The sequence below is a fragment of the Diabrotica virgifera genome, chromosome 6 (assembly GCF_917563875.1).
Source record: "Diabrotica virgifera virgifera chromosome 6, PGI_DIABVI_V3a".
NCBI lineage: Eukaryota > Metazoa > Arthropoda > Insecta > Coleoptera > Chrysomelidae > Diabrotica > Diabrotica virgifera.
Window position 1 is genome coordinate 20,413,383 of NC_065448.1, and position 13,823 is coordinate 20,427,205.

Here is a 13,823-nt window from a genome sequence, read left to right on the forward strand (position 1 = left end):
ACTTTTACGTAATGAATCCAAATCTGCAAAAAATCTAGGGGTTTCCATTTGAGATTTTCAAGTTACCCCCCACCCCACCTCCAGGGGTTGTAGTGAAGGTTGGTGTTTGGGGTCATTGGATAGATTTTTGAAAATGATTGAACACGTATTTTTCAGTTTTTCGATCCGATGTTTAGTTCGCGAAATATTCGACCGTTTCACTACTTTTGGGACACCTTGTATAAAATTTTTTTAATTTTATACGAGGTATATAAAGAATATGCATTTCGATCAAGAGTAAACTACCTTTACAGTTCATAACATTTAAATTAGAATGATATAATTGCACATTAAAACATAATTATTATTTCTAAACTACTTTTCATAATAGAAATTTTCCATATTATGAATTAAAATACGCAAATATACAAAGTTTTCGTTATGACAATGCTCGCATTTTCAGCTTGTTATTAATTAAATGCGAAACTACAATGTTATATTTATTCACCAAAAACAAAATCAACTTAAATCCAAAAAAATTAGTATGAATGAATAGGTATTTTCAATACCTTTCAAATGAGGTATTACTTGCCATAAGGTCCCATTTAAAATTATCTGTCATAGTGGCGCTGTAAAGTCATCTGTCACTATTACGTCACCTGTCATGGCTAATTAAGAAGCCTATGTCCGTTTATTTCCTCTCTCCAAATTTCACTATTATAAGTATATCCGTTCAAAAGATACGAGGGGGGGACGGACTTTTGACTAGCACTGTATAAGCGGCAGTAACCGCTAAAATGATGTTAGACCGACCACGAAAATCAACTTCCAGGTGAATGACGAATTTTGGCCATTCTTTATGTTTTCGAGGTCGCTGAATCCGAATAAGAAGTTTATTTTTATCTAAAATTAGTGAAACATGTTCAAAAATCAAATTTTATGCAAAAATGTGAAAAATAGATTTATATTATAATTTTTCAAATTTAACTCGCTGTATCTTTGGTTGTTGTAAATATTTCCTTTCGAAAATTTTATTGTATTATCTTTGAAGTATCTAGATAACAATGAAATTTGTCCGTAGGACCGGACGAAATACCGACAAAAATATTGCAACTTATAGCCGACTGCAATATTATACATGTAATTGTCGAATTACAGTTGAGTCCGGGAATCTTTACCCGTGCGTCATCATTTAAAGCATACGAAAAAGTCGATGATAAGTCAGAAATTGAAATTTACTAAACGCAACAGCAAGTCACTTACTGTCACTTGCTGTTGCGTTTAGTAAATTTCAATTTCCGACTTATCATCGACTTATTTCGTATGCTTTAAATGATGACGCACGGGTAAAGATTTCCGGACTCAACTGTATTTAATATCATACATATACAGAACAGGTATATTAGGTACCTAAAGAATGGCTTCTATCAACATTCGTGACTATACCGAAAAAGAGAAACGCCAGACAATGTTGCGAACACCGTACCATCAGTCTAATGTGCCAAATACTCAAAGTATTTCTAAAGATTATTCATCGTAGAATATACAAAAATTTAGAACAAGACATTGGACAAACTCAGTTCGGATTTAGAAATGCTCAAGGAACCAGAGAAGCATTATTTGCAGTAAATGTGCTAATACAGACATGTTTAGATGTAAACCAGGACATCTGTCTTATTCCTAGATTATAACAAGGCATTCGATACATTCGACACACGAGATATAAGAATAATAAATAATCTGTATTATGAACAAGAAGCTGTCATAAGAAAAAATAATTTAAACACCAATAAAATAAAAATCAAAAGAGGCGTTAGACAGGGCTGTGTCTTGTCGCCATCACTGTTTAATGCATACTCAGAAGACATATTCAAAAAAGCAATAGAAGATAAAGTAGCGGCTTAAAAATAAATGGCCTACGCATATGTGAAATTAGATACGCCGATGACACAATACTAATAGCAGAAACTATTACAGATCTACAAAGAATTTTAGATAAGGTTGTTGCAACGAGTGAAGAATTTGGTCTGTCACTAAACATAAAGAAAACAAAATTCATGGTTATATCAAAGAAAAATATTTAGAAACATCAATCTACACGTAAATAATAAGACGATAGAACGACTTTAGAATTATAATTATTTAGGGACAAACTTTAGTGAAACAAACGATTATACCAAAGAAATACGAATTAGAATAGAAAAGGCATATTCACTGGAAGTGTGCGAAACCCTACACTGTCGTCTAAAAGTAGTCTCATCAATAAATACGATGCCATTTAAAAATTAGGAATTTGAGCTATGTGACGAAAAAATCCATTGACAAAATATAGGCACAGAAAAAGGATCTCTTGATCAGATGTGTAACCAGGATGATCCTGAGGGGGGTTACATCTACTTGAAGGTCTCTAGGGGGTATGGAATAATAATGGTGTTAAGCAGTGGCGGTTCGTGATTTTTACAATAGGGGAGGCTATACCTAACTGTAAAATATCTAGACAAATTTGCATTAGCAAAAAAATGCGCCAAAAAATGTAATTTAAGGCCCCATTTTTTGACCATTTTTATTTACATTTCATAATATCATTCTAATTCATAATTTCATAATATCATATCATTTTAAAAATAGTTAGCCTAATTGTAAAAGTTTAATACCAAAGTTTGTGTCGTTTAGTTGTTAAGAATTCCATCTATTTGTAAATAGATACCTATGCATATCAAAATAAATACAGATTTGAAGTTTTGCAGTCCATACATAATGAAGCTTCAAATTTTTTAAGATACTCAACTGAATTTTTTAATTCTAAACGCGGCCTACTGCGAATTCAAAAACACGATAAATTACCGATATTTTGCTTTGAGTTAGAGATATCGGAAAAAGTTATTTGAGCAAGTTGTTCCAAATATTATTATAACCCCACATACCAAATTTCATAACAAAATTCGCACTTTTAGATTTTTCTTTATTTTTAGTCAGGACCCTAAAATTCGTTGTCCCGAGACGCACGCAACCACGCAACGGAGCCGAGAAGCTACTCTGCCTCCCTTGGTATATCTCCGGGCAGCGTGTGATGGCACCGTAGATGCCACTGTTAGGAGACCGGGTCTCCTTAAACGCCTGCTGCGCTGCACGGACCATTAGCAACGAAGAATGCTGGGCTTCTCGGCTCCGTTCGTGCATCTCGGGATAACCCAGGGTCCTGCCTACAATAATATGTAATAAAACTGAGACGCGATCATGCGTTCTAATGCTAATGCTGCTCCGTACGTATGGATAATTAGTGATAATATGGAATTTACACGTTGTATAATAGTGAGAGTGATTGTTGTTTTCGCGATTCATGATAAACAAAACAGTGTAGAGTGTGTAAAAACTTTATGGGGAGGCTGAGCCTCCCTTGCCTCCTCTGACGAGCCGCCACTGGTGTTAAGCGTATAGAGCTCAAAGTACATCCAAAGGGGGGGTTATAATCCCCAAAACCACCCCCTGGTTATGCCTATGCTCTTGATCGGCAGGACCAAAGCTACGTCTCAGCAAAGTTTCTACAAATTTAACTGAAACCACTTTTACATGAGAAAAATGCCTTTATGTATTTTTAAGATTTCAATTTTTGCAAATTTTGCCAAATGACCAGACGTATCTTGTACGACTCTAATGTCTACTACTAGTCTAATGGTTCATTTCTTTCAGATAATAGAGGAGCGTTCGACTGTGCTGGTTCAATTATCAACAATAGATATATCCTCACGGCAGCCCATTGCTTAGTAGATAGATCGAGATTGTAAGTAAACAATAAATACGATAGTTATTACAAATTATAAGAAAAATATTAGATGTAACAATTTTACTAATAGATAAGTAAACCTTTTACACTGTGGCGACACGTTTCAATTACTACTTTTTAAATGCTAATTGTATTTTTAATTTTTAATAACTTTTTAAAATGAAATAATACGTCCCATTTAAAATTCACATTTAATATACAAACCATATGCAGAGAAGGGCCTGTTAAGTTTTAAGAAACGAAATATATCAGTATTCAATTAAAATGCCTTCTCAACTTTTAAAACACCAGATCTAATAATTTATCGCCTGTCTGGCCATATGGTAAAACCACATAATGACAAACTAATGTTTGTAGTTCAGTAGAGTCACAACGGGCACCCCGTGCGGTCACACCCTCGCTAAAATAACAAACCCTCTTTCGAGACATTTTCACGTTCTTTTTACCGATTGAAATAAATAAATTATTGACAGACAGTTTGTTGTCTTTACATTTATTTTAATTTCATTTAATTGTTTCCGTGGACAATAAGGATCACACAAGCAACTCAACCACCACGGAACAACACTATTTATCCCAATTATCCTTGAATGGTCTCATATGCACAGGTAAGAATAACACTGTTGCTATTCCATTTGGCCTTAGAATATGCAATAATTTAAATATCATCTGAGCTGACAGGGGGACTGATAATTGGAGATCAAAACTATTGTTGGTCTTATCTGGGCATAATAGTCCAGTCGGGTTAGACGAATAACAGGCATAACCTTGCATTAGGAGCTGCCCCAAATTTTATTCTTCTAATCTTTAGGGAGGGTCAATATTAGTATAAATTTAAAATCTCGACTGAATTCCACCGTTGCGTTAGCCGCCATCTTGATTTTAAACGAGAACCGTTTTTGCTCAATATCTCCGCCATTTTCAATTTTTTGACAAAAAGTGCAGAAACTGAAATTGTTGAAAATACGATTTTCTATAATTTCATTTATTATAATTTTTTTCGTGTGGTCGATATTTTCCGAGTTATGAGGGGAAAATAGTGACAGTTGGAGAATAATTATTGAATTATTGAATTATCTCGTTTATTATTAGTTTACAACAAATATATACCTCCACAAAAATGAAGAGAATTAAATTCTACACAATTTTGATCTCTTTTATTTTTTTGCTAAAATTAATATTTAAGGTAGTACGTATGCGGAAATGGCGCGAGCGTAAGACCGGATTGATTTTATAGCAATTGTTTTTGTTCAATATCTACGCCATGTTCAACCAAAAATTGTTCAAAATATAATTTCCTACAATTTCTTTTTAAAAAATTTTTTCATGCGGTTGATATTTTCCGAGTTACATGGGAAAATAGTAAAAATTGGTGGGGGGAGCATAATTATTGAATTGAATTTTGTTTCCGAGCTGCCCCAAATTTTATAATTATATTCTTTAGGAGAGATCAATAGTAGTGTAAATTTAAAATCTCGACTGAATTCCGCGGTTGCATTAGCCGCCATATTGATTTTAAATGAGAACTGTTGTTGCTTAATATCTCCACCATTTTCAACTTTTCGACATAAATGGTGGGAAAGAAAATTGTTGGAAATGCAATTTCCTACAATTTCTTTGGCACAATGTTTTCATACGTTCAATATTCTCCGAGTTAAGGGTGAAAATAATGGAAGCGGAGGGGAAGCATAATTATTGAATTGTCTCATTTATTATTAACTTTACGACATAATTGTACATTAACAAAAATAAAGAGAATTATATTTTATACAATTTTTGAAACTTCCAATGAAACATCAACCAAACTAAGTATATAAAAGACATAAAAAGACATTATATACATTAAGTTCACTTAATTTTATTAACTAGCGGGTTTTATTGGTTAAATTTGTCTGTCGATATTTTAAGTTTTATGTCAGCTAATATATCGTGATGTTCCAACAATTTTTTTTTAATTTTGGACCCTGTTGGGGGAATTTTCCCATTTCCCCCCCTTGTAGACCCGCCACTGGTTCTCTCGAAAAATTGTAGTAAATCGTAATTGCAACAATTTCAGTTCTTACACTTTTTGTCGAAAAGTTGAAAGTGGCGGAGATATTGAACAAAAACAATTGCTACAAAATCAATCAGGTCTTACGCTCGCACCTTTACGACATACGTACTACCTTAAATATTGATTTTATCAAAAAAATGAACGGTATAAAAATTGTGTAGAATTTAATTCTCTTCATTTTTGTATAGATAAATATTTGTTGTAAAACTAATAATAAACGAGATAATTCAATATATATGCTACAACTGTCACTATTTTCCCATCATAACTCGAAAAATATCGACCGCACGAAAAAAATTATAATAAATGAAATTATAGAAAATCGCATTTTCAACAATTTCAGTTTCTACACTTTTTGTCAAAAAATTGAAAATGGCGGAGATATTGAGCAAAAACGGTTCTCGTTTAAAATCAAGATGGCGGCTAACGCAACGGTGGAATTCAGTCGAGATTTTAAATTTATACTAATATTGCCCCTTCCTAAAGATTAGAAAAATAAAATTTGGGGCAGCTCCTAATGCAAGGTCAAATGCTATCCCGACTGGGCTATAAGAGTAAATGAAAAGAAGACAAAATACATCCTCGTAACCAAAAATCGAAGACCAAAAGAGTTTGTCAGAACATAACTATTAGAGCCCCCGCAGACTGCAGAATTTTTATCGGCCGATTGTTTGGTCGACTTCTTATTCAGTACGGAGAGGTATGCATATGCGCACATTACACCGATTCAGTATCGGCCGATAAAAAAGTTTGATGGGCTTCCCGATTGCCTTCAAACGAATTTGTCGGCCAACTATCGGCCGACGGTTTAATCAGTGTTGGCTAGCTAGGACTTGGGCACACACGACGATTGTTTATCGACCGATAGTTCAATTCTCTCCTAGTTTTGGTGTCCAATACTCGTGCCGTGCGAATATTTTTTGAATATTTTGCTGAAAATGGCATTGTTTAATTCACAATACTTAATTGTAGAAATGTGCATAGTCCAATTAGCATGGCTAGTTCATTGAAGCTAGTTATGATCATCCGATGAAAGGCGAAAAACTTTTTGGGTATTCAAGTAATTTAGAATACATTTTGTAGAATTTTCCACTAAATAATCTATCAATGAGAATTCATCATCATCATCATCATCAAGAGTATTCCATCCATCGCCAGTAGGAAGACTCCCTTAGCGGTATCCATGCATTTCTGTTTGTTGGTTTTTGCATCCATTTGCGACCAGCCATTCACTTGATGAATCAGTCCATCTTGTTTGAGGTCTGCCTTAGGGGTAATATTCGACCAGAGGCTGACATGGAATGCACACATTCAAAAAGTCACACAGAAGGCCATTATGGCCCTGAACAGATGTAGACGAATGTGTGGTAAGAATTGGGGGTTAAATCCTAAAATGAACCTCTGGTTATACACAAGGGTTATAAGGCCCATGCTAACTTACGGTTCAGTGGCGTGGTGGAACAAAACGCAACAGTCCGGGGCGATTCGATTGCTCAGTAGCACCCAAAAACTTGCATGCTTGAGTGTTACAGGAGCCATGAGAACAGCCCCAACGGACGCGCTAGAAGTTCTACTAAACCTACCACCTCTACATATATACATACAGAGTGAAGCCAGATCAACAGTACATCGGTTGATCCAGGGCCAAGCTCTAATAAGTATGATGCAGGGAACTGATAACTTAAGGCTATACCAGGACATAAAGGCAGACCCCGTTCTAGGAATGCCTGTAGACCGAATGGTTACGAGGTATAGCTTTAACAAAAATTTTCAAGTCACAATACCAAAAAGAGAGGACTGGGAAACTGGTTCGCCGATAACGGCAAACTCAATATGGTATTGTCCTTTTCATGATCATTTTTCAGTGCGTAACAAATGATAGGAAAAAGGGTAAGTCCGTGATAATACACATTTATGACATTTTCTAACATGACATTTTAGTTAAATCTGACAGTTGTCACATTTTATTTTCAATTTGGAATAAAAACAAATCAGATGTGTTTCTTGCATTTATAAAATGGTATTTTCTTTGATTTGTATAGTCTTATAAATTATACAGATTATATTTGTAATATTATTATCTAATTAAAAAAAATTATTTTTTTATTATGGCGCCATCTATCGACAACTAGAATAACTAGAAGAAATGTTATAAAAATGTCACCGACGAAATGTAATCACCGACGTGCCTTTTTTTCTGTCACATACAATTTAATGCGTTAGAAAGAAATCGAAAAACTGTGACGCACTGAAAGATGATCGTGAGAAACACTTTATACGGACGGCTCCAAAACCGATATAGGTACAGGGGCTGGAATATATGGCTTAAAACCAAGGACGGAAGTCCGGGTATGTCTAGGGACATATGCGACCGTATTTCAAGCCGAAGTAGCTGCTATACAAAGGTGCGCTATGGAAGTAATCAGTCGAAATCTAGATAACGACTCCATCGTTATCTATTCGGATAGTCAAGCGGCTCTGAAGGCTCTCAGTTCGGTACAGGTCGATTCATGGCTGGTATGGAACTGTTTGAGTGTCCTCTCTCAGGTGGGAAGTCGAAACAGATTGACACTTGCCTGGGTGCCGGGACATAAGGGTCATCGTGGCAACAAGAAGGCCGATGAATTGGCCCGAGAAGGCGCATCTACGCCGCTGGTTGGTCCGGAACCCGTCTTTGGAATCGCAAATACGATAAAAAGAGCAGCTATACAAAAGTGAGTGCAACAGAAGTCTCTTGAATGGTGGAACAACTCCCCAGGACAGAGGCAGGCCAAACAGTTCATCAAAGGACATTCGGCTGAATTTACAACACACTTACTTTCGCGCAGTCGAAGCACTGTCAGAATGATAGTGGGTCTGCTGACTGGACACTGTAGACTCAATAGACACTTGAGTCTCATAGGCCTGACAGAAGAGGACACCTGTCGGTTCTGTCTGGAAAAAGAGGAAACCGCTCTACACGTTCTGTGTCATTGCGAAGGTCTCGCACGAGTGCGGTTTCTAGAACTCGGTGAGGAAAAACCGGAAGCACCAGGCTACATGAAAAGGCCACTATCAAGGCTGTTAAGTCTCATTAAGAGGACTAAGCTAGATGAAGCGCTTTAAAAGAAAGGGGAAACACAATAGATCTACTAAGGTCGCAGTGTATCAGGCTCTATTGGCCGCCCCATTTTCTACATTTTACATTCTACATTGAGGTCTGCCTCTACTTCTTTTGCTTGCCCTTGATCGCCATTCAAGAATTCGCTTCGTCCAACGGTTGTCTTCCATTTTCCCTTTGTGTCCTGCCCAGTTCCATTTTAACATGGCAATCTTCTGGATCACATCTGTTACTTTTGACATTCTTCTTATTTCTTCCACTGTGAATTGGATGCACTCAATACTCTCGTAATCTCTTCTTAGTTTTCCTCCTCCGTTGTATGAGAGCGATAATAACATTGCTGGATATTTTTTGCATTGCGCGACTACTCACTTCAATAGTCTAATAAGAACTTTAGTACTAAATCGTTCGAGAATAGTTGGCCGACTGTTGCTAGTGTGCGCCCTCTTCACCAACCCGACTGTTTAGTTGGCTCGGTATGCGCACTAACAGCCCAAGCGGACTAAACTATCGGCCGATAAAAAGTCTGCAGTCTGCGGGGGACCTTAATGACCGACCACAACTTCGAAGTAGTAAGAGTTTAAATATCTGGCGGCGGTAATCACAGAATACAACCACATAGAAAAATCTCAGCAAGGTTAGAAGCGGGGAATAGAGAATTTTACCCCCTATCATCATTATTAAGATCTAAGCTGCTACAAAAATCTAAATTAAGACTGTACCTACATGTCAATTATTCGCCCAGTTGTTACATATGGAAGTGAAACAAGGAGTCTGCATGAACGGGAAATAAATGAGCTGCTGATATTTGAAAGGAAGGTTCTCCGAATGATATTTGGATATTCATCATATTTATTTATTCATCTTTGATGATATTTCATCAAAGAGATGAAGTGACAGAAGAGTGGAGAAGGGGCCGTAATGCTAATTTGGTGACTGTATGGTACTGAAAACATCGTCAGACATATAAAATCTAATAGAATAAGATGGGCATGTCATGTGGTAAGATCAGAATGTTAGACAGTATTTTTTAAGAGACCAGACGGTAGAAGATCAGTAGGCCATTCCAGAAAAAGATGGAAGCATGATGTTGAAACCGATTTATCTAGGATTAGAGTACTTCTTCTTCTTCATGTGCCGTGCTCGATTATCGAACGTTGGCTATCAAATTGGCTATAGTAATTTTGTTGACGGCAGCTCTGAAAAGGGATGCAGATAATCTGTTAAACCATTCTCTTAGGTTTTTAAGCCATGACGTTCTTCTCCGACCTGGCCCGCTTCTTCCGTATTTGTATTATTAGATGGAGTATATTATATCTATCTGGGTGTCGCATCTCTCTCTTCAATCCTGACCCCCCCGGAGGGAGTGTAGTGGTCGACGTGATGTCGTGTATTGTCCGTCTCCAAAGATCTCTGTCTCTGGTCATTTCTTTTAACTCATGCATAGGTCTTTTGCATATTCCTGTAATCTGATCAATCCATCTTGTTGGGGATCTTCCTCGTGATCTTCGGCCTTCCACCTTTCCTTGTATAATGAGTCTTTCCATGTTTTCTGTGTTGGCTCTCATAACATGTCCAAAGTATTTTAATTGTTGGAGATGGACTTTACTGGAGAGCCGTTGGCTAACTTTTAGCTCTCTTAAAATCGAATTATTTGTTCTATGGTCGGTCCAAGGAATTCGTAGCATTCGTCTCCAACAGAACATTTTAGTGGCGTCTATCTTTCTTCTTTCCGAATTTCTCAGGGTCCAAGATTCACATCCGTAAGTCAGTATTGGGAATATTAAGCAGTTGATCAACCTCATCTTTAACGCTCTTGAAATTTGACAGTCCTTCCATATTGTGGTCATTTTTGCTGTGGCGACTTTTGCTAGATCACATGGGTGTCGCATAACATGGCCAAAATATTCAAGCTTTCGATTTTTAACTGTTCTGACGACTTCCGTGACTTTTCCCTTTCGGTGCAAAACAACTTCGTTACGAACTCTATCCACCCAACTAATTCGTAGGATTCTCCGATATACACAGATTTCAAAGGCTTCCAATTTATTTCTTGAGAAGTGTATCTCTTAAAGTCCAGCCTTCGAAACCCTATAAAAAAGTAGAGAACACATAACATCTCACTAATCTAATTTTCAGATTCAAAGTAATGTTGTTTCCACATAAAAAGTTTCTTTATGTTAAAGAATGCAGCTCTTTCCTTCTCTATACGTATTATAATTTCTTTGCTCATGTCCCAGTTCTCATTTAGATTACAACCAAGGTAGGTGATATTGTTAGTTCTCTCTAATTGTTTACCATAAGCTGTTACTACTTCCGGTTGTATTGGCGTCTTACTGACAACCATCACCTTGGTCTTTGCGGTGTTTAGCTTGAGTCCATATTCATCACACGTTGTGGTAATCCTATTAATCAGATGTTGAAGTACAGATAGAGAGCTGCTAAAGATCATCAAAGTTGGAAAAGGTAGTTACCTAGGACATATTATGAGAAACGAAAAGTACCGCCTCGCGCAACTGATCATCTAAGGAAAGTTTTTAATAAAACTAACTATTTATTTCAGACGTTTACAGTTTGAATTTATCTTAACCACTAAAAAAAAAATCAGCGCGCTACACATATTAAATAGGTAATTTTCTAGAAATTTTAGGAGAGATCTGCTCATCTCTAGCACCGCTTGGTCGCCTCTCGTACGTCAAGTCGGTGGAACTCTGTCGAATATGTAGGGTTGGAACCGTTATCTGTCGTCGGTCGAAATTAACTTTTTCGTTACAAAATAAAATTCCTTTATGTAAATTTCAGGTTGGGTGTAAGAGTGGGTGAATACAACATTACCAATAAAGGTGTGGACTGTTTTGGGAAGGGTAATGAAATTGACTGCAACTATCCTACTCAGGACTTAGCTATTGAAGAAATAATCTCACATCCAAACTACGAACAAAAACAACAGATAAACGATATTGCTCTGTTAAGGGTTACACCAATCACTTTTAACGACAGTAAGTATTGAAGTTTTTATTATTTGCTTTCTCTGATAACAAAAGGAGAGAAGGAGGGAGGGAGAAGTGGATGGGGGCGGGGTTGACATTTAAGCCCTCCTTCGAACACCAGTTTTTGATTTCGTTTAGAGCAGTTTGCATCAGACTAAATATAGCCTGGTCATGCTTGCCCCTAACAACTAAGCCCTCTGCGTAACCTTGGGTTATAAAACCAGCAACTTAGTAAAGAGGTCATCCCCGATAAGAGGTCATAGCAGGGGCGATAGTACTCCCCCTTGAGGGCACCCTTTTACTGCTGTCACAGTTACAGATTCTCCACCAATACTAGCTGTAATGATTCTGGTTTTTAGCATTGACTGAATCCATTGTATTAGTGAAGCTTCAATGCTCCTCTTTACTAGTGCTCTTTTTATGAATTCATAATATGAGGTGTTATCGAAAGCCCTCTATGTCAATGAAAGAGCAAAGAGATATTTCTTTTACCACTGTTGTCTTTTCAATGTTTCTGACAACGGAATTTAGAGCATTTATAGTGGATTTGTCTGTCTGGTATGCAAATTAATGTTTGTGAAGCGATTTCATTGTTAGAGTTTCGCTTCTTATGTAGTAATCTACTAGTTTCTCTATTGTTTTTAGGATCAAAGAGGTGAGGTATATAGGGCATAGAGGGCGATAAGACTTCGGTCCATCCATAGGACGTTTCCCCGTCTTTACCACTTTTGCGTCCCTCCATATTTTTGAAATATGGCCCAGCCAAGGCTTGCTATGAAAAGCCGCTGTAGTTGCGGCTGTATTTGCATGAAGCCTTTTTTAAGTAAAGCAGGAAAAATTCCGTCCTTGCTGGGGGATTTAAAAGATTTGAAGCTTTTAATGACCCAATAGATTTTGTTTTTTTGTAAAGATTTCTTCCGCTAGCTGTCTGCCGGATCTGTTGAGACCCTTTGGAGCCTCTCTTAGCTGGATAATTTACGGTTCATCTTCTAGTACTTTTTGAGAGCCAGGAAAATGAGTCTTTAACAGCTCTCTAATAGTTTCCGTTAGGCTCTCAGTGTAGTCACCATTTGGTTGTTTAATCAGTCCGATTTCCTTTATGTGATCTTTTGAAAGAACCTTTGGAGTCGGTGTGCAGGGGCTAATTCCGTTATCCACTTCTGTAGGATTCCCAGCTACCTGTACATTTTGCCCTATTGAAGAGTTGTCTGACCTTTTTTCTAAGTTTATCAATTCTTTGTTCCATCAGGGAACATCTCTATTGGTTGTTTTACGTTTCAATGGACAACTTGATTCATATACGTTTATTATGGCATTTTGAAATTGTCCTGAGGCTCTATCTAGATTTTCCTCTGTGTCGAGCGACGTATAGAAATTCCTCCATTCCGCTTTCGAGACGCTCTTTATAAGTGTCCCAATCGGTCTGTTTGGGTACTCGATATTCCTCAACGCCCTCCTCAGATGCGCTCAGGTCAAACCTTGTTGATGGTCCGACATTGAGGCTTTATTCGAGACATGCCAGTTGTATATTTGCTATAAACGAACTAGTTAGGGTTGTATCAAGAACATTTTCCCTATTTCCCTAATTGTATTTATAAAGGTGGGTTTATTACCTCTGTTTGCATTATCTAATCTCACCCTAATGAATTGTATCACCCGAATCTCATTAATTTTGATTATATTTGTAATCGTCCTTTTTTTAGAAAATATAAAACCAGTGTGTCTACCACGAGTGAAGAAATCTGAGTTTAATCCAGAATCAGTAGAAGTTTCAGGTTGGGGACTTACAAAATCTCTTGGCAGTAAGTTTTAGTAGCTTAGTCATTTGGTCCACACAAACGGGGTTACCTGGAAACTTTTCCGGGAGTTTTGCGCCTAATAACAGTTTTTGGGAATACATATCTCCTTTCCGACGCA

The 13,823-nt window shown here is 37.0% G+C and overlaps 2 protein-coding genes across 3 annotated transcripts in view; both read left to right on the forward strand.

Moving 5' to 3' along the window:
* LOC114331663 (CLIP domain-containing serine protease B10) overlaps positions 1-13,823 on the forward strand; it is an 81,500-nt gene that overhangs the window by 10,734 nt on the left and 56,943 nt on the right. The window lies entirely within an intron of this gene.
* Positions 1-13,823, forward strand: part of LOC114331674 (CLIP domain-containing serine protease B10-like) — a 40,100-nt gene that overhangs the window by 10,683 nt on the left and 15,594 nt on the right. For both annotated transcript variants that reach the window (XM_028281298.2, XM_050654426.1), the window contains exons 4-6: positions 3,670-3,760; positions 11,719-11,915; positions 13,610-13,708. In XM_028281298.2, coding sequence (XP_028137099.1) covers positions 3,670-3,760; positions 11,719-11,915; positions 13,610-13,708 — 387 coding nt within the window. The remainder of the gene's footprint in view (positions 1-3,669; positions 3,761-11,718; positions 11,916-13,609; positions 13,709-13,823) is intronic.